This window comes from Girardinichthys multiradiatus, chromosome 8 (assembly GCF_021462225.1).
Source record: "Girardinichthys multiradiatus isolate DD_20200921_A chromosome 8, DD_fGirMul_XY1, whole genome shotgun sequence".
NCBI classification, from domain to species: Eukaryota; Metazoa; Chordata; class Actinopteri; order Cyprinodontiformes; family Goodeidae; genus Girardinichthys; species Girardinichthys multiradiatus.
The window spans coordinates 41,677,738-41,695,538 of NC_061801.1; the positions used below are offsets into that span (position 1 = coordinate 41,677,738).

Here is a 17,801-nt window from a genome sequence, read left to right on the forward strand (position 1 = left end):
TGGATGATGGATGGATGGATGTGTGGATGGATGGATAGATGATCTGAAACTAGAGCAAGAAAAAGGTAATGTGATTCTGTCCTACATCCTCCTTGACGGTAGGTGGCGGTACTCCCCGTCAGTGAGCCCACGTCATGTTGTGACGACACATCATCCTACGTCATGAAAACAGGGCGCGTGTGTGGTGGCGGCAGGTTTAAAGAGTCTGAGTTTGGAGCGCAGAGAGAAGATTCAGAGTGAAATTCCGGATTAAACGGCAGGATTACCGGGAATAACCTGGAAAAGCGGGATGTCTGAGGGAAGGTGGGATCCTTGCAGGTTTATTTCATGTTTCAAACGTTTTTCTAGCAGATTAATGTGGAGGGAAGAGCGCAGACTAACAGCTTACATAAAACAGATCAAATGAACTCCTCTTTGGGATGAAATCATTTGATCAAGTAATCTGTTTCCTGGGGATTATGAATTATTTTGAACAGTCAGACTGATCATGCTTCTATTAATAATCTGACGGTATTAATGTTAAAAAGCGCCTCAATCCGCCTGATCCTGTTAACTAGCGCTGATTAGTTGTTCCAGTGTTTTTTAACCCCAGATGAAACCAGTTAGACCAGTATAAACCTCCGCCAGTCTGTGGTGAGGCTGACTGGGCTCTTTCTGGTGAGTTTTAGGGTTACAATTTGCGCGGTTTCCTCCCTGTTATCAAGATCAATATGGCGGACAGCAAGAGCTGCAGCTTTTTACTGAGAGCTTCGTGCAGGAAAACGGGGATTAAAGTTGGGATTAAAGCTGATCTGAGCTGCTTCTACCATCCAGCTATTCCCTGCAGGAGCTTCAATGTCTCTCTGAGAGGTTTCTGGAAGAAAATATGAATTATTTAGGTCTGTAAAACTGATCTGAGCTTCTTCCATCCATGCAGCATGCCTCTGCAGGAGCTGCCCTGCATGAACCTCCAGCACCCCGTCAGGAACAAGAGGAAGAGCTGCCTCTCTGAGGGCCTGGGCTCCGAGTCCACCCCGACAGAACTGGTCCTGCAGCGGTCACCCAGACCCAAACATCCCCGGCTGGTCTCCAGGGGAAAGGAGAACGACTTTGTTCTGGCCAGGAGGTCCAGGAGGAGGAGGCAATCCACATCAGGTGGGAAAACCACTTCAATCATTGAAAGATTGTCCAAACAAACTCCTTTTATTGTCATATTCTATTAAAATATCATTTTCTTAGTTGGGAGCCCAGAGCAGAGGAGACTGTGGTTCCCTTTAGATAAAGCCGTTTTGGGCCGTAGTCTTTTTCTGGGAGAGCATCACACACCTGGACACCTGACCCACAGATCTCAGGAACATCTCCAACTAGAAATGTCTCTAAATCAGTAGAGAAGTGGCTCCTGGACAATCAATATCCACACATAATGTAACAGCGTTTGTTAACATTTTATTATTAATAATATACTGTTATATTCAGTGTGTGTTTTAGAAGTGTTTCTGTGTTCACTCTATGAACGTTTTTACCGAGTTCAAGGCAACCTGCCGCTGAAAATGAGCCTTTATGTTTTTCTGAGTAATAAAACAGTTTTCCTCTCTGCAGGTGTTTTATGGGATCATCTTCCAGACGAGCTGCTCCTCAGGGTCTACTTCTGCCTCCCTCTGCAGGACCTGCTCAGAGTCTCTGCAGTGTGTAAGCGCTGGCATCGACTGGCGTAAGTCTAGAAATCGGACCACGGTGGTACTGTCAGGGTTCTGAAAGAACAACTGCTTGTTGTTAGTGTCACTTAGCTCTGGATAAGTGGCGAGGAAACAGCGAACCTGTTCCTGTAGAACTCCAGTAGAACCCCCGGCAGAGCAACTGTGTGTCAATCTGGGTGCAGATATGAAACGGATCAGGAGCACTTTCTATGCTTAGAAGATGTTTCATATTCAGTAAATTAGAATGAGAGCAAGGAAGCACGATGAACCGGCTTTAACATCGGTGTCAGTCCGATGCTGGTTAACATGTCGGTATCGGTCCGATAAGTCCTGGGGAGCGGATTAATAATATTGGATGTTGATATCGGTAGGGATGGGTACCGAAGTCGTTACTCCTTTGGTACCGACCGAATTCCATCGGTACTACAGAGTACTGATTCACATAAAATCAAACGGTACCATGTTTCCGTACCAAATGCATCATTGTGACGATGAGGGAGTGGGAGAGCGGGCGATTTTCCATGCCGGACATGAACACAGCATTGCACCCACAGGAACGTAATGACGTCAGCAGCCGCTGGTACCGTCAACAAAGCACGGCTGATAGAAAGCGCTGAAAGTATGGCTCCACTTTTCAAAAAGCGGTGCAGATTACGCTCGCTGCAATATTTCTGATGCAATGTGCAAGACCAGCGATGGGAATACTTCTAATCTGAGGAAGCTCCTGGTGAAGCACCAGATCTTTCTCGTCAGCTTCAGATCTACAACTCCTGCATCCTAGCGACTGGTCGTCTGCAGCCAGAAACATGGAGAAGAAATGTTTGAAACATCTGAGATGTTACAATTCAAACCTCTGGATGTTGTTTTCATGTTTAAATATTAAGAGGTAAAAATGTTAAAAAAGATTTTATTATTAAACAAATGAACATTTATTCCAACATAAACAATCACAAAAGTACCAAGAACCGGTAGCGTTGAGTACCGATTCCCGGGTACCAGGTATTGGTACCGTGTCGGTTTAAATGGTACCCATCCCTAATTTATTCCAGTAATCACTGAAACACATCGTAGAGATTCATTAATGTCCCTTTTAATTTTTATTCATTCATTTGATTCATTAAAAAAAATAGAAATTCTGCAGTTTTGTCTTTATTTTTTGGACCTCAAGCTGAAACAGAACCTTTCAGGTTTAAACAGAACTTGTTCTGTTCAGATTCATTGATCCAACACGTCCTGAACCTGGACTGAGTGTGAGGACCTTTAGGTCCATTTCTCCTGCTGTTGATCCATTTGGTTGGGTTTACCGACCCAGAACATTATGGAGCAACGGATCAACTTTCTGGACCAGAACATTTCCTGAAAACCAAAGTTGCTCATTTTTATCCCTGTTTACGTTTTTTTTTTTTTTTTACCAGAACCAGAACCAGATGTCAGTTTTTGCGCTAAGACCTGGTAAACAAACCAAACTATAATTGGTGTGAGTTTCAGGTTTGGGATAAGGTTCTGACTGGCCCGGATCAGATGTGTTATTCTTTATCTGTTGGTTTGATTCTGCAGAACCTGAGCTGAGCTCCTTTCACAGCATATTTCAAAGGTTCTGCAGAAACAGAACAGGTAGAGTAGCTTTTGTTCTGCTGACAAAATGTTTGTCAGCAGAACCGCTCTGAAACGGACTCAGAACAACTCTGCTGGCCGCTTCAGGTCTGGGTGGATTTAACCAGCATGAAAATACACAGAACCAGAACCAGCTGGACATACAAGCATGATTGGTTAAAGGGACATTTTTCTTCCTGATGGTCCAGGATCTAATTCCGGGTCGTGTTGCTGGTTCTGTGGTAACCTTTCCTGTGTTTGTCTCAGGTTGGATGAGTCTCTGTGGCACAGCGTGGACCTGGAGGGCCTGACCCACACGGGCTTGGCTCTACAGCATGTTCTGAAGACCGGAGTCCACCGGTTGCGCTGCCCTCGGGCTTTTGTCACAAAGCTGGAGCTCCCAGAACCTCGGTGAGTCCAAATCTTGTGTTTATGGTTCTGTGTCTTGAACACGTTTTTACAGGTCTGGGTAGGCCCGTTCAGGGCTGATGGTAATCAGCTCGGATCGTGGTTCAGTTCTAGGTTCTGATGGTTTTAATTTGCCCCAACAAGGACAGAAATAATTCATGATTTTACTAACCGCAAATCTGAAAAGTGTGGCGTGCATTTATATTTAGGCCCAGTGAGTCAGAACTCAGAACCACCTTTCTCAGCCAAACCTTCAGGTTCTCTACCAGGTTTCACTGTCGACACTGAAGGTTCTCCTCGTTCTTCTTTGTAAAACATCTCAAACTCAGCCAGACTGGATGGAGAACATCTGTGATCAGTTTTCAAGTCTCACCACAGATTCAGTAGGATTTAGGTCTGGGCTTTGACTAGGCCATTCTAAGACCCAAACCTGCTTTGATTTAAACCATCCATTGTATCTCTGGCTGTATGTTCAGGGTGGTTCTTCTGCTGGAAGGTGAACCTCCACCCAGTCTCAGGTCTTCTGCAGCCTCTAACAGTTTTTCTTGCAGGATTGTCCTGGATTTAGCTCCATCCATCGTCTGCATTTGGCTCCATCCATCGTCTGCATTTGGCTCCATCCATCGTCTGCATTTGGCTCCATCCATCGTCTGCATTTGGCTCCATCCATCGTCTGCATTTGGCTCCATCCATCGTCTGCATTTGGCTCCATCCATCGTCTGCATTTGGCTCCATCCATCGTCTGCATTTGGCTCCATCCATCGTCTGCATTTGGCTCCATCCATCGTCTGCATTTGGCTCCATCCATCGTCTGCATTTGGCTCCATCCATCGTCTGCATTTGGCTCCATCCATCGTCTGCATTTAGCTCCATCCATCGTCTGCATTTGGCTCCATCCATCGTCTGCATTTGGCTCCATCCATCGTCTGCATTTGGCTCCATCCATCGTCTGCATTTGGCTCCATCCATCGTCTGCATTTGGCTCCATCCATCGTCTGCATTTGGCTCCATCCATCGTCTGCATTTGGCTCCATCCATCGTCTGCATTTGGCTCCATCCATCGTCTGCATTTGGCTCCATCCATCGTCTGCATTTGGCTCCATCCATCGTCTGCATTTAGCTCCATCCATCGTCTGCATTTGGCTCCATCCATCGTCTGCATTTAGCTCTATCCATCAACTCTGACAGCTTCCCCGCCCCTGTTGAGGAAAAGCATCCCCACAGCATGATGCTGCCTCCACCATGCTTCACTATGAAGATGGGGTGTTCAGTGTTAGTTTTTCCTCCAGCAGACATTTTCATGATGCTGGTTGTTCTCTAATAACCTCTAAAGAACCTCTGAGGCCAGAACCAGAACCGCTCAGTCTGGTTCTTGATTAGAGGGCTTCTGAAGACACTTGGTTGTACTGGGTTTTATTTAGGGAGGTCATCATAAAGATGGTTGAAAACAAATACCTGCCGCACTTTTCAGATTTTGTTTTGTGAAAAATGTTGAAACCATGAATCGTTTTTCTTCCTGGCGGTTCTGTCTCATAGAACACCCTAATGTTTGTGGTTCAGACGTGGTGTTAAAGGGGTGTGAATACTTTCACGAAGAGCTGCACCTGATAGTTTTGTATTCTGGTTCCAGAACACTGCAGCTTGTAGAACTGGATCTCTCCAGCTCCATCATTCCCACCTCAGCTCTGCAGAGCATCATCCGGGGCTGCAGGCAGCTTCAGTATCTGAGCCTGGAGGCTCTGCAGCTCTCTGACAGCATCATCAGGTAAACGGGTCGGCACCGTTGGCTCGTCAGTGTGAGGACTGTAGAACTTGTATTGATGGTTCTGTCTGCGTTTGGTCTCCCAGCTGCCTGGCGAAGAACTGCAACCTGCTGCAGCTCAACCTGAGCGGCTGCTCCGGTTTCTCGGCTGCGGCTCTGTCCGACATGCTGACATCCTGCTGCAGGTCAGCTCATGGCTTTGTCTGTTCTACCGGTACCGGATGGTTCTGTTCCTGAGACTGAGCCCCTCTGTGTCCCTGTTTCAGTTTGGAGCAGGTAAACGTCTCGTGGTGCATCTTCAGCAGAGACCATGTGCGGAGCGTGGTGAATCATCTGAGTCCCAGCGTCACGGCCCTGAACCTGAGCGGCTACAGAGAGAGCCTGGCGCTGGACGGTGAGCAACGGGGCGGGATCGACCCCATCAAAAGTTCTCCAGGATTCCTGGAGCTTGTCTGGAGTTCTTAATTGAACTCGAACCTGTTTTTATGCTTCAGTTTTTCCTTTGGGTTTAATTCTTTCCTCTCAGTTTCTGTGATTCTGCTGAAGTTCTTCCAAATGAACAATTTTCCTGTCCTGAAACATTTTTCATGTTATTTTTGCAGATGTGAAGGTTCTGGTAGAGAGATGTCCAAACATTCAAACGTTAGATCTCAGGTAGGACCACCTGTATTTACGGTTTCTCATCCACATGTGGACTTCCTGGTGAAGACATGGAAACAGCTCCTATTTTCCAATCTTCTCAGTGAGAAGGTCTGAGCTTTAATCTGAGCTTTAATCTGAGCTAAGGGTGGCATCTTAAGTTCTCCAGAGGGTTCCTGTGATGTCTGGAATTAGATTTCAGTATTTTCCAGGTCTGGATTAGTTGGAAAAAGAAAGTTTTTCTAGATTTTATTCCCTATCCCATAGACTCCTCCTTTCCTTCCTTGTTTAAAAGGAACGTAAAGGGATGATCATTTAAGTCGGGCAGTGAAGTATTTCCATGATGATGTGCAGGAACCATGTCTCCATAGCAACAGTTGGACTGTTATCCACAGGGTTGGTGTTAAGTAATGAATTAGCATTTTATTTCATGACATCAGTATTTAATCCATCAGAAAAACAAAACTTAATATTTGGTACAGAAACCTTGGTTTGTAATTCCAGATCTCAGACGTTTCCTGTAGTTCTTGATGAGGTTTGCAGACACTGCAGCAGGGATTTTGGACCGGTCCTCCATACAGATCTTCTCCAGGTCCTTCAGGTTTCAGGGCTGTTGCTGGACGATACAGACTTTCAGCTCCTCCAAAGATGTTCGATTGGGTTCAGGTCTGGAGACCGGCTAGGACACTCCAGGACCTTGAGATGCTTCTTATGGAGCCACTCCTTCGCTGCCCTGGCTGTGTGCTTCAGGTCGTTGTCCTGCTGAAAGACCCAGCCATGTTCCATCTTCAATGCTCTTACTGAGGGAAGGAGGTTGTTGGCTAAGATCTCCTGATACATGGACCCATCCACCCTCCACTCAGTACAGTGTAGTCATCCTGTCCTCTTTGCAGAAAACATCCACAGAATGATGTTTCCACCTCCATGCTTCATGGTAGGGATGGTGTTCTTGAGGTTGTCCTCATCCTTCTTCCTCCAAACACGGCGAGAGGAGTTTAGACGAAAAAGCTTTATTTTTGTCTCATCTGACCTCCGGACCTTCTCCCATTCCTCCTCTGGATCATCCAGATGGTCCTTGGCTAACTTCAGACGGGCCTGGACCTGCGCTGGCTTGAGCAGGAGGACCTTGCAGCGCTGCAGGATTTTAATCCATGGAGGCGTAGTGTGTTACTGATGGTCTTCTTTGAGACTGTGGTCCCAGCTCTCTTCAGGTCATTGACTAGGTCCTGCTGTGTAGTTCTGGGCTGATCCCTCACCTTCCTCATGATCATTGATGCCCCACCAGGTGAGATCTTGCTTGGAGCCCCAGACTGTAGGAGATTCAGTGTCATCTTGAACAGTTACTGTCTTCTCACCAAGCTGCTGGGCCTGGTGCCGGTCCACTATTTTACCCCTGATGTCCTCACACAGCTCTCTGGTCTTGGTCATGGTGGAGAGGTTGGAGATTGTTTGTGTGGACAGGTGTCTTTTATCCAGTGTAACGAGTTCAAACAGGTGCAGTTAATCCAGGTAATGAGTGGAGACCAGGAGGACTTCTTAAAGAAGAACCAACAGGTCTGAGAGAACTGGGATTCTTACTGGTTGGTAGGGGATCAAATACTGATGTCATGAAATAAAATGCTGATTAATGACTTAAAAAACACACAATGTGATTTTCTGGATTTTTGTTTTAAATTTAATCTCTCACAGTTGAAGAGAACTTCTGATAAAAATGAAAGACTTCTACAAGCTTTGGAGGTTGGAGAACCTGCAGACTCAGCAGCGTATTAAATACTTGTTCTTCCTGCTGTAAAAGCAAACTTTGACCTGCTGATTCATGACTGTATTTAAATGTCTGCTCAGAGCTTTAGTTTCCTGTTGCTGCCTCCATGTGTCCAGTGGTGGTCCTGCAGCAGTTGGTGACAGTTTTCTGTCTGTTCACAGCGACAGCACCCTGCTGACGGCCGACAGCTTCCCTGTTCTGAAGCAGCTGAAGAACCTGCACCACCTGTCTCTGAGTCGCTGCTACCACATCCACCTCGCTGCGCTCTCGTAAGTTAGACCCGGCAGGAGGCTGGGAGATGCTGCACCATGAAAACATTGGTTCTTCAGGGTAAAATCTGCAGTTTTCACAGAATACTGGAACTGATTGTTAAAGGTATTATAAGAATCAGAACCAGCTTTATTGGTCGGGTCGGTGCACACGGGGAATATGACCCTAACCCTAAAGAAAACAGGCAGGTTACAAACATGCTGATGAGTTTCCAGCAGAGTATCTGAACCATCAGGCTGAGATGTTCATGGTGTCCATCAGAGAGAAGCTGGAATTCAGACACATTCAAACATCTAGCTGTGCAAAAGTCCCCACACCACTTAGTAAAATCAGTAAAGATCTGAGTTTTTTAGTCTGATGCCCCTAAATAAAGTCGGTCTAACTAAACGCCTCCAGAGGTCCTGTTCTGTTTGTGGCCTGAGAGGTTCTTCAGAGAACATTAGAGAACAACCAGCATCATGAAGACCAAGGGACTCAGCAGACGGTTCAGGGAGAAGGTTGTGGTTCAGTTTAAAGCGGGGTTTGGTTCTGAAACGTCCCAAGCTCTGATCATCTCCCAGGCCTCAGAGGGTTGTGGATATAAATGCTGTAATTTGAGTTCTGTTGTGATTCTAAAGCCAAGAACCTGAAGAGTGAAGGTGATCGCTGCAGTTGGAACCAGATGTTTAACAGAGGAGCATTTACCTGTTTAAATTCTGCGCAGGTTTCAGGTTTGACACCAGAATGTTCTGGCTTTAGAAACGGACCTGAAAGGTGAACAGCCGCTGAATAAAGAGTTCCAAATATTTTCATGTTTTTCTTTATCTTGTTTTTATTGTAAAAGCAACTGCTGTTCTGGGTCTAACTGGGTTCTGTAACTGGTTTCCCTGCCTGCTCCTGTGTTCCCAGTGACCTGAGGAATATGCTCCCGAGCCTCGGCTTCCTGGACGTGTTCGGCTTCGTTCAGGACAGCCAGCTGGCGTCTTTAAAGAAGGACATGCCTCGGATCAGCATCAACTCCAGACCCTTCTCCAGCGTGGCCCGGCCCACTCCGGCCAGCCGGCTCTCACCCTCTCATCTGGACCAGACCATGTGGAGCAGGAGCTGCAGACTGAGGGTCCGGTTCTAACTGGAGCCGTGGATTTTTATGGGTTTTAGTTTCTGTGGCACCATCGGGTGCACACATGGAGCCATGGTTCGGTGATGTTCCAGATTCAGTCTTACTTGTGTTACTGGTACCGGAGGTCAGATGATGGACTTGGCCTCTAGGGCCGCATGTTGAGCTTTTAGAAGAACTTTTTTTGATGTTGGACTCTGTAGGTTCTGGTGATGTGTTAAAATAATCAAACCTAGAAGTTTGGGAATGTTTCTGCTGTAATAATGACTGACTGTTGGAATCACTGAACAGTTTTCATGGAAAATATTTTGGTTCCCTGCAGGTTGAAATGTGATCCGACTTGTTTTACTCACTAATCAGGAGATCAAACCCGGCGGTTTGGGTCCGATCTAGTTTTTACTTGAAACTGTTTTTATTTGCTGTGAGTCTGAAGTATTAAACTCCTAAAAACTGTTTGGGTCTGAATGCGTCCGTCTTCTTTTCCTGGTGGGAAACCGGAGGAGGTCCGACTCCTCCCACAGGTGAGAACTGTAGACCTCCTGGGCGGTTTATAAAAACTGCTGAAAAAAATAAAGCGAACACTTAAACAACACAATATACAGGTCCTTCTCAAAATATTAGCATATTGTGATAAAGTTCATTATTTTCCATAATGTCATGATGAAAATTTAACATTCATATATTTTAGATTCATTGCACACTAACTGAAATATTTCAGGTCTTTTATTGTCTTAATACGGATGATTTTGGCATACAGCTCATGAAAACCCAAAATTCCTATCTCACAAAATGAGCATATCATTAAAAGGGTCTCTAAACGAGCTATGAACCTAATCATCTGAATCAACGAGTTAACTCTAAACACCTGCAAAAGATTCCTGAGGCCTTTAAAACTCCCAGCCTGGTTCATCACTCAAAACCCCAATCATGGGTAAGACTGCCGACCTGACTGCTGTCCAGAAGGCCACTATTGACACCCTGAAGCAAGAGGGTAAGACACAGAAAGACATTTCTGAATGAATAGGCTGTTCCCAGAGTGCTGTATCAAGGCACCTCAGTGGGAAGTCTGTGGGAAGGAAAAAGTGTGGCAGAAAACGCTGCACAACGAGAAGAGGTGACCGGACCCTGAGGAAGATTGTGGAGAAGGGCCGATTCCAGACCTTGGGGGACCTGCGGAAGCAGTGGACTGAGTCTGGAGTAGAAACATCCAGAGCCACCGTGCACAGGCGTGTGCAGGAAATGGGCTACAGGTACAGAAGCGCCTGACCTGGGCTACAGAGAAGCAGCACTGGACTGTTGCTCAGTGGTCCAAAGTACTTTTTTCGGATGAAAGCAAATTCTGCATGTCATTCGGAAATCAAGGTGCCAGAGTCTGGAGGAAGACTGGGGAGAAGGAAATGCCAAAATGCCAGAAGTCCAGTGTCAAGTACCCACAGTCAGTGATGGTCTGGGGTGCCGTGTCAGCTGCTGGTGTTGGTCCTCTGTGTTTTATCAAGGGCAGGGTCAATGCAGCTAGCTATCAGGAGATTTTGGAGCACTTCATGCTTCCATCTGCTGAAAAGCTTTATGGAGATGAAGATTTCATTTTTCAGCACGACCTGGCACCTGCTCACAGTGCCAAAACCACTGGTAAATGGTTTACTGACCATGGTATCACTGTGCTCAATTGGCCTGCCAACTCTCCTGACCTGAACCCCATAGAGAATCTGTGGGATATTGTGAAGAGAACGTTGAGAGACTCAAGACCCAACACTCTGGATGAGCTAAAGGCCGCTATCGAAGCATCATGGGCCTCCATAAGACCTCAGCAGTGCCACAGGCTGATTGCCTCCATGCCACGCCGCATTGAAGCAGTCATTTCTGCATAAGGATTCCCGACCAAGTATTGAGTGCATAACTGTACATGATTATTTGAAGGTTGACGTTTTTTGTATTAAAAACACTTTTCTTTTATTGGTCGGATAAAATATGCTAATTTTGTGAGATAGGAATTTTGGGTTTTCATGAGCTGTATGCCAAAATCATCCGTATTAAGACAATAAAAGACCTGAAATATTTCAGTTAGTGTGCAATGAATCTAAAATATATGAATGTTAAATTTTCATTATTACATTATGGAAAATAAAGAACTTTATCACAATATGCTAATATTTTGAGAAGGACCTGTAACTCCAAGTAAATCAAACTTCTGTGAAATCAAACTGTCCACTTAGGAAGCAACACTGATTAACAATTAATTTCACATCTTGTTGTTCAAATGAAAAAGACAACAGGAGGAAATCTTTGGTGATTATCAAGACAGTCAATAAAGGAGTGGTTCTGCAGGTGGGGACCACAGACCACTTCTCAGTACCGATGCTTTCTGGCTGATGTTTTGGTCACTTTTGAATGTTGGTGGTGCTTTCACACTCATGGTAGCATGAGACGGACTCTACAACCCACACAAGTGGCTCAGGTAGTGCAGCTCATCCAGGATGGCGCATCAATGCCAGCTGTGGCAAGAAGGTTTGCTGTGTCTGTCAGCGTAGTGTCCAGAACCTGGAGGCGCTACCAGGAGACAGGCCAGTACACCAGGAGACGTGGAGGAGGCCGTAGGAGGGCAACATCCCAGCAGCAGGACCACTACCTCCACCTTTGTGCAAGGAGGAACAGGAGGAGCACTGCCAGAGCCCTGCAAGATGACCTCCAGCAGGCCACAAATGTGCATGTGTCTGCACAAACGGTTAGAAACCGACTCTATGAGGATGGTATGAGGGCCTGACGTCCACAAATGGGGGTTGTGCTCACAGCCCAACACCGTGCAGGACGCTTGGCATTTGCCAGAGAACATCAGGATTGGTAAATTCACCACTGGCGCCCTGTGGTCTTCACAGATGAAAGCAGGTTCACACTGAGAACATGTGACAGACGTGACAGAGTCTGGAGACACCGTGGAGAGAGATCTGCTGCCTGCAACATCCTTCAGCATGACTGGTTTGGCAGTGGGTCAGTAATGGTGTGGGGAGGCATTTCTTTCCATGAGCTCGCCAGAGGTAACCTGACTGCCATTAGGTACTGAGATGAGATCCTCAGACCCCTTGTGAGACCATATGCTGGTGTGGTTGGTCCTGGGTTCCTCCTATTGCAGAACAATGCTAGACCTCATGTGGCTGGAGTGTGTCAGCAGTTCCTGCAAGATGAAGACATTGAAGCTATGGACTGGCCCGCCTGTTCCCCAAACCTGAATCTGATTGAGCACATCTGGGACATCATGTCTCGCTCCATCCACCAACGTCACGTTGCTCCACAGACTGTCCAGGAGTTGGTGGATGCTTTAGTCCAGGTCTGGGAGGAGAACCCTCAGGAGACCATCCACCATCTCATCAGGAGCATCTCCAGGTGTTGTAGGGAGGTCATACAGACACGTGGAGGTCACACACAATACTGAGCCTCATTTTGACTTGTTTTAAGGACATTACATCAAAGTTGGATCAGCCTCTAGTGAGTTTTTTCACTTTAATTTTGTCTGTGACTCTAAATCCAGGCCTCCATTGGTTCATAAATTTAATTTCCATTGATGATTTTTGTCTGATTTTGTTGTCAGAACATTTAACTTTATACAGAACAAAGTATTTAATGAGAATATTTCATTCATTCAGATCTAGGATGTTATTTGAGTGTTTCCTTTATTTTTTGGAGCAGTGTATATTTATGTTCTGATTTTTATACTTTAGCTACTAGAACAAGAGGGTGGAACCACTGTTCTACCAGATCAGGTAGAACCTCAGCAGAACTGTCTGAGGCAAAGTCTTTTGGAGACGAATAAAGCATCACATTCCCAGGTTGATTCGGCCATATTGGTTTATTATAAAAGTCACTTCCAGTGAGGTGAGACATATTTAGCAAGGACATCTGATCACTATTAAAGGTCACGTCAGAAAGCCAGAACATCTAGAAAAGCTCATCTTCTCATGTTGGACCAACTGATTCAATTCTGCATCCAGAAACTTCTGTTGAGCAGAACTTCAACTCTCCAATTTATTTCAGGATCCAATCAGATTTTTTATAAATTGGCCGAGAAACAGAAACAGGTTCCCAGTTTGGGTTTTTATTTAAAAGAAGCGGGTCGAGTCAGGTCAGATTAAACTGGCTTTCTGAGCAAAAACATTTAGAGACTGAGAGGAACGAGCTGGTGCTGCTTCATCTGTAAGCCCCCCCACCACCCCATACAATATACATTTATATATATAGAAAAGTGGTTAAAGATGCTAGGTTCTCACTGCACCACGGCTTATTTTAGGAAACACAACAGAACCGCCATCTCAGACTAACGTACGCCTCTGTAATCTACGGGAAATGACGTGCAGAATGCTACAAAGTTATTGGGTTTTTATCTTGTGTGTCTGAAGACGTGGAGAAACGATGACAGGAGAGTCCGGCGCCCTCCTCGGGCAGACCCGAAGCTGGTCTCATTGAACGGCCCGCAGAAGGACGACGCAGACGGGTCGACGACACACAGGAGGAAAAATATTAGAAACAAAAAAATGACTTTTTACAAAACCCCTCCCTCCTAAAACCACACTTCCTCCCTCAGACGGATCACAGGAGGACGGTGCCGACTGAAGCCTTCAGTCGTCTTCTCCGTCGTCCTGGAAACACAAACAGATACAGGTTGGTCCGGGTCAACACCCTCCATTACCATATTATATAATGTCACGGTTCTGCTCGTTCCTACAGAGCACGGCTGCATTGGTTCATAACCAGTAAATCTGACGGAACTGGTTATTTCTGTTTACAAGATGGATCCAGTTGTCTGGTAAATGTGATGACATAAGTTCTGAACCGGTTCAGTAGAAATAAGCAGCCCGTTTTCTTAACACTACATGTTTAAATAAACAACTCTCACCTCTCCATCTTCCCCATCCTCATCTTCACCCTCCTCTTCCTCTCCTTCATCGATGTCCTCCAGACCCTCCTCGTCCTCCTCTTCATCATCCTCACCCTCCTCGTCCTCCATGTCGGGGACCTTGGGCCATCCACAGACAGACCGTTAGAACTCTGACAGTGAAAGCGCAGTATGAACCCAGACTGAGTTCTGACCCGACTCTGGGTTCTGATCATTAATGAAGTTGTTTGCTGGAACAAGCGTGTCGGTTCAGCAGAAGATTCTGGTGTTTCTACAGGGAGGAGTGGACTGATGCCTACCAGGTAGTACTGCAGAGGGTTGGGCCAGATGTCATCCTTGATCACCTCTCCGAGCTCGTCGGCTCCGGCGTCTGAGTGGTCGGTGAACCAGGTGAAGAAGCTCTCCGGCTCCTCATGCTGACGCTTCTTCCCAGCTTTGTTTGCCGTCTGGCCGGTTCGTTTGGTCAGATCCTGCAGAGTTCCCAAAAACAAAGTTCCAGGGTTATTCATCATTCCTACTGGCCCAGGACCGTGACATCACCACACTTTACTCAGGAGTCTGCTTTCGATTGGCCGATCAGATTATGAAGACTCCGTTCCCAGGAACCTGATTAACCCATCATATTTCGTTGTGATAAATGGTTCTGTTTGGATCGTATGCTTCGATACTTTCATCTCGTTGTGTGAGATTTATTTCATTTTTCCTCTACTATTCCAACATGCTCAGCACACCACAGGGATCTTCTTGTTTCCAATCGGATTCAGTGATGCGAAGGAGGACAGAATCTCCGTTTAAATGTACGATGGATCCTTAGACAGAATTCAGAAAATGTTTACTATGATGGTGATATTTTTGTGTGTTATTATAGCTCAACACAGCAAATCAACTGTTACAACCAGAAGCCTTTCAGCCTTAATGAAGCCGCAATGCTGCATTTTACAGAACTTTACAGAACTTTCTATGTGTTGCCGGCGGACCTCAACAAAACAAACGCACCTTTCCAGCTTTCCATTTGATCTCAGTAGATTTGGAAACTGGATCTCCGCCCTCATTCACATTAAACTCTTTGGAGAGAACTTTGTTCTCAAAGTATGGATTCTCGTCAAAGGACTGCAGGAACACAAGGGAGAACAGGTGGTCAGAAACAAACATCTCATTCAGAACCAAACCCAACAGAATGAGAACTTACAAAATCTATTCTGTATCCAGACTTGATGTCCTCGAACTCTGTGACTTCAACCTTCGACAGATAATGAAGAGCTTCCTCGTCCTCCTCCCCCAGAAGCGCCGAAACTACAACAAGCAGTCAGACCAGGTGTTTTTATTTTGGTTCTGATATGTGAAACCTCACCCCGACTGGAACTAAAAACATAGAACCGAGTGTTTTACCTTGTGGATGGTTGACGAATGTTGTGACCCAGAAGTTTGGGATTTTGGCTATGAGCTCTGATCTCTTCTGAAAGAACGGCTGGCGTAACTTGTTGTACTTCTGCTCTACTTTTAAAATTTCTTCACTCGCCTGTTCGTTTAATCTGGAAAACAGAGCAAACAGTCGGTACCACAGCAGTAAACGTGTCGGTGACGAAGCGTCGGGTTCAAACTCACCTGTCGATTTCATTCTGTACTTCATCGATGTGTTCGATCGCTTCCTGCTGCTCTTTTTCTGGAAACACAAACCTCACTTTAGGTTTTAGGGCGAAAAGTTACCAAAATAATATCAATAAAAGGGGAAATTTAACTATGATCCAGATTATTTATTAAAATAAAAATTTGGAAATGAAAGAAGAAACTTTAGAAGTCCAACTAAAAAAATCGGCATGTTGAATTTATACACATCCTCAGTCTGTTGGCATTCATGTTGTAAAATATGTACTGAATGAATTTCCCAAACTCAGATTCATGATTCAGTGAATAATATTTCCTTTATAAATGAAACGGTCATTTTGTGAGTTTCTGTGTTCTGCTGCCGGTTCTGCTGCTGATGCAGCGCATATACATTTCTGGACTTCTAAACTCATGTATACTCCCGGAACCAGACAGGATTTCTGGATACACTGTGCGTTTATCCGTATATACATCCGCATATAATGTCTATAGATCTAGATGCTGTGTTCCTAGACGCAGTTTGTACATTTCAGGAATCACTGAAGCCGTATTTCAGGCTTTCTAGATGTAAACTATGTTTTTCTGTATGGACCGACTCCGGCTGCGGTCCGCATGTTGCCTCCGCACACAGCCCCTCCACCCCCCTCCTTCCTGTTGCTGTTTAAGGCGGCCTGGTTTGAATGAAAAACGGGCTGAGCTCGGTCTCTGTCTGCTGTGACAACCATAAGCTCAGCAATGGTCTCCCTCAGCAGCTTTATTATTAATAAACGCTCATATTTAACCAAACTCAAACGAATAAAACATATTTTATCATTTAAACAGTATTTATCAAGCCAAACTTTGAACAATTGCTGGTCTGCTTTATTGTAAAGTAACGGCTACACGCTAACAGAAGCTACTAGAAGCTAACAGAGGCTAACGCGGCTAGTTAGCTGCAGCTGCATCACTGAAATATCTCAACATCTACATCAACTGTTGCTGTTTGGAAAACCAGGCGGTTTAATATTCAATATGTTGTAAATAACAGTGCAGCAGCTGAGCCTGAGGCCGTGAGGACCACATAAAGACAGCATAATGACGGCAAACAGCAAAAAATGGCGCTGAGAGGATAACCGTTATTACCGGAGGTCTCATCTGCTCCGTCGTGGTTTGAATTCTCCTTCCTGCTCGCTTTAGCCGCTGAGGCCGACATGGTACCGCTCTCCGACACTCTTTAGACCAGAAGTTTATCCCGGGCGGGTAAAATCCTTTCTCCTGAGGACAAAAGTTACTTCTCCTCACAAACAACAGTCTACCAGCAGCACCACGATGGGAACAAACCAAACCGCCTCTGTCAACACATGTACGGCTCTCTGCTGCCCCTGGTGGACCGGAGGGCGGTGGAGGTGATCGGATGGATCTGAAATGATTCAGAATCAGAACCAGATTTACTGGCCAACACTGTGTGTGAACTGAAGGATAAAAATGTACATGTACACCCAATATCAGAATCAGATTCAGCCAGATTCGCCAAGTTTGTGACACAAACAAGGAATTTGGCTTTGGTTCCACTTTGGTCTCAATGAGGACATTTCTTTTAGAAATAGGCTATATTGAATATTTTTGTAAATGTATATATATTCAGTGCTTTAACAGAAAAGAAAGACTTTGTAGAAAATATGCCTGGTATCAACCTGGGGACGGTTAAGTGTTCATCAGAGAGACAACCTGCTTTCTAATTGCACTCTGTAGCGCCACCTGACGGACTTGTAGCGCCTCCATCCAGGACTAAAACAGGACCTGTACAGGTCCTTCTCAAAATATTAGCATATTGTGATAAAGTTCATTATTTTCCATAATGTCATGATAAAAATTTAATATTCATATATTTTAGATTCATTGCACACTAACTGAAATATTTCAGGTCTTTTATTGTCTTAATACGGATGATTTTGGCATACAGCTCATGAAAACCCAAAATTCCTATCTCACAAAATTAGCATATTTCATCCGACCAATAAAAGAAAAGTGTTTTTAATACAAAAAACGTCAACCTTCAAATAATCATGTACAGTTATGCACTCAATACTTGGTCGGGAATCCTTTTGCAGAAATGACTGCTTCAA

The 17,801-nt window shown here is 45.2% G+C and overlaps 2 protein-coding genes across 2 annotated transcripts; one reads left to right on the plus strand and one right to left on the minus strand.

The window, feature by feature from the left end:
- Positions 1–146: 146 nt before the first annotated feature.
- skp2 (S-phase kinase-associated protein 2, E3 ubiquitin protein ligase) lies at positions 147–9,659 on the plus strand. The gene is made up of 10 exons (XM_047371856.1): positions 147–303; positions 917–1,134; positions 1,579–1,690; positions 3,537–3,680; positions 5,308–5,442; positions 5,526–5,624; positions 5,706–5,833; positions 6,042–6,093; positions 8,002–8,109; positions 8,999–9,659. Exons 1-10 carry the CDS (start codon positions 290–292, stop codon positions 9,216–9,218), a joined length of 1,230 nt encoding a protein of 409 aa, XP_047227812.1. The 5' UTR covers positions 147–289; the 3' UTR covers positions 9,219–9,659.
- Positions 9,660–13,028: 3,369 nt separating this feature from the next.
- LOC124872150 (protein SET-like) lies at positions 13,029–17,050 on the minus strand. The gene is made up of 8 exons (XM_047371869.1): positions 16,819–17,050; positions 15,697–15,754; positions 15,481–15,623; positions 15,281–15,384; positions 15,088–15,201; positions 14,391–14,561; positions 14,092–14,211; positions 13,029–13,834 (listed from the first exon to the last, which is right to left on the minus strand). The coding sequence occupies exons 1-8, from the start codon at positions 16,886–16,888 to the stop codon at positions 13,814–13,816; spliced, it is 801 nt and encodes a 266-aa protein (XP_047227825.1). The 5' UTR covers positions 16,889–17,050; the 3' UTR covers positions 13,029–13,813.
- Positions 17,051–17,801: the final 751 nt, after the last annotated feature.

What these genes read in the sequence shown, in the direction of transcription:
- skp2 (XM_047371856.1), top strand. An exon ending in GAGGAGGCAATCCACATCAG is followed by an intron (nt 1,135 to 1,578) that starts GTGGGAAAACCA and finishes TCCTCTCTGCAG; the next exon opens with GTGTTTTATGGGATCATCTT. An exon ending in ATGCTGACATCCTGCTGCAG is followed by an intron (nt 5,625 to 5,705) that starts GTCAGCTCATGG and finishes TCCCTGTTTCAG; the next exon opens with TTTGGAGCAGGTAAACGTCT.
- LOC124872150 (XM_047371869.1), bottom strand. Translation starts at nt 16,888, where the DNA reads ATGTCGGCCTCAGCGGCTAAAGCGAGCAGGAAGGAGAATTCAAACCAC. An exon ending in GTACAGAATGAAATCGACAG is followed by an intron (nt 15,624 to 15,696) that starts GTGAGTTTGAAC and finishes TCTGTTTTCCAG; the next exon opens with ATTAAACGAACAGGCGAGTG. An exon ending in AGGATGGGGAAGATGGAGAG is followed by an intron (nt 13,835 to 14,091) that starts GTGAGAGTTGTT and finishes TTGTGTTTCCAG; the next exon opens with GACGACGGAGAAGACGACTG.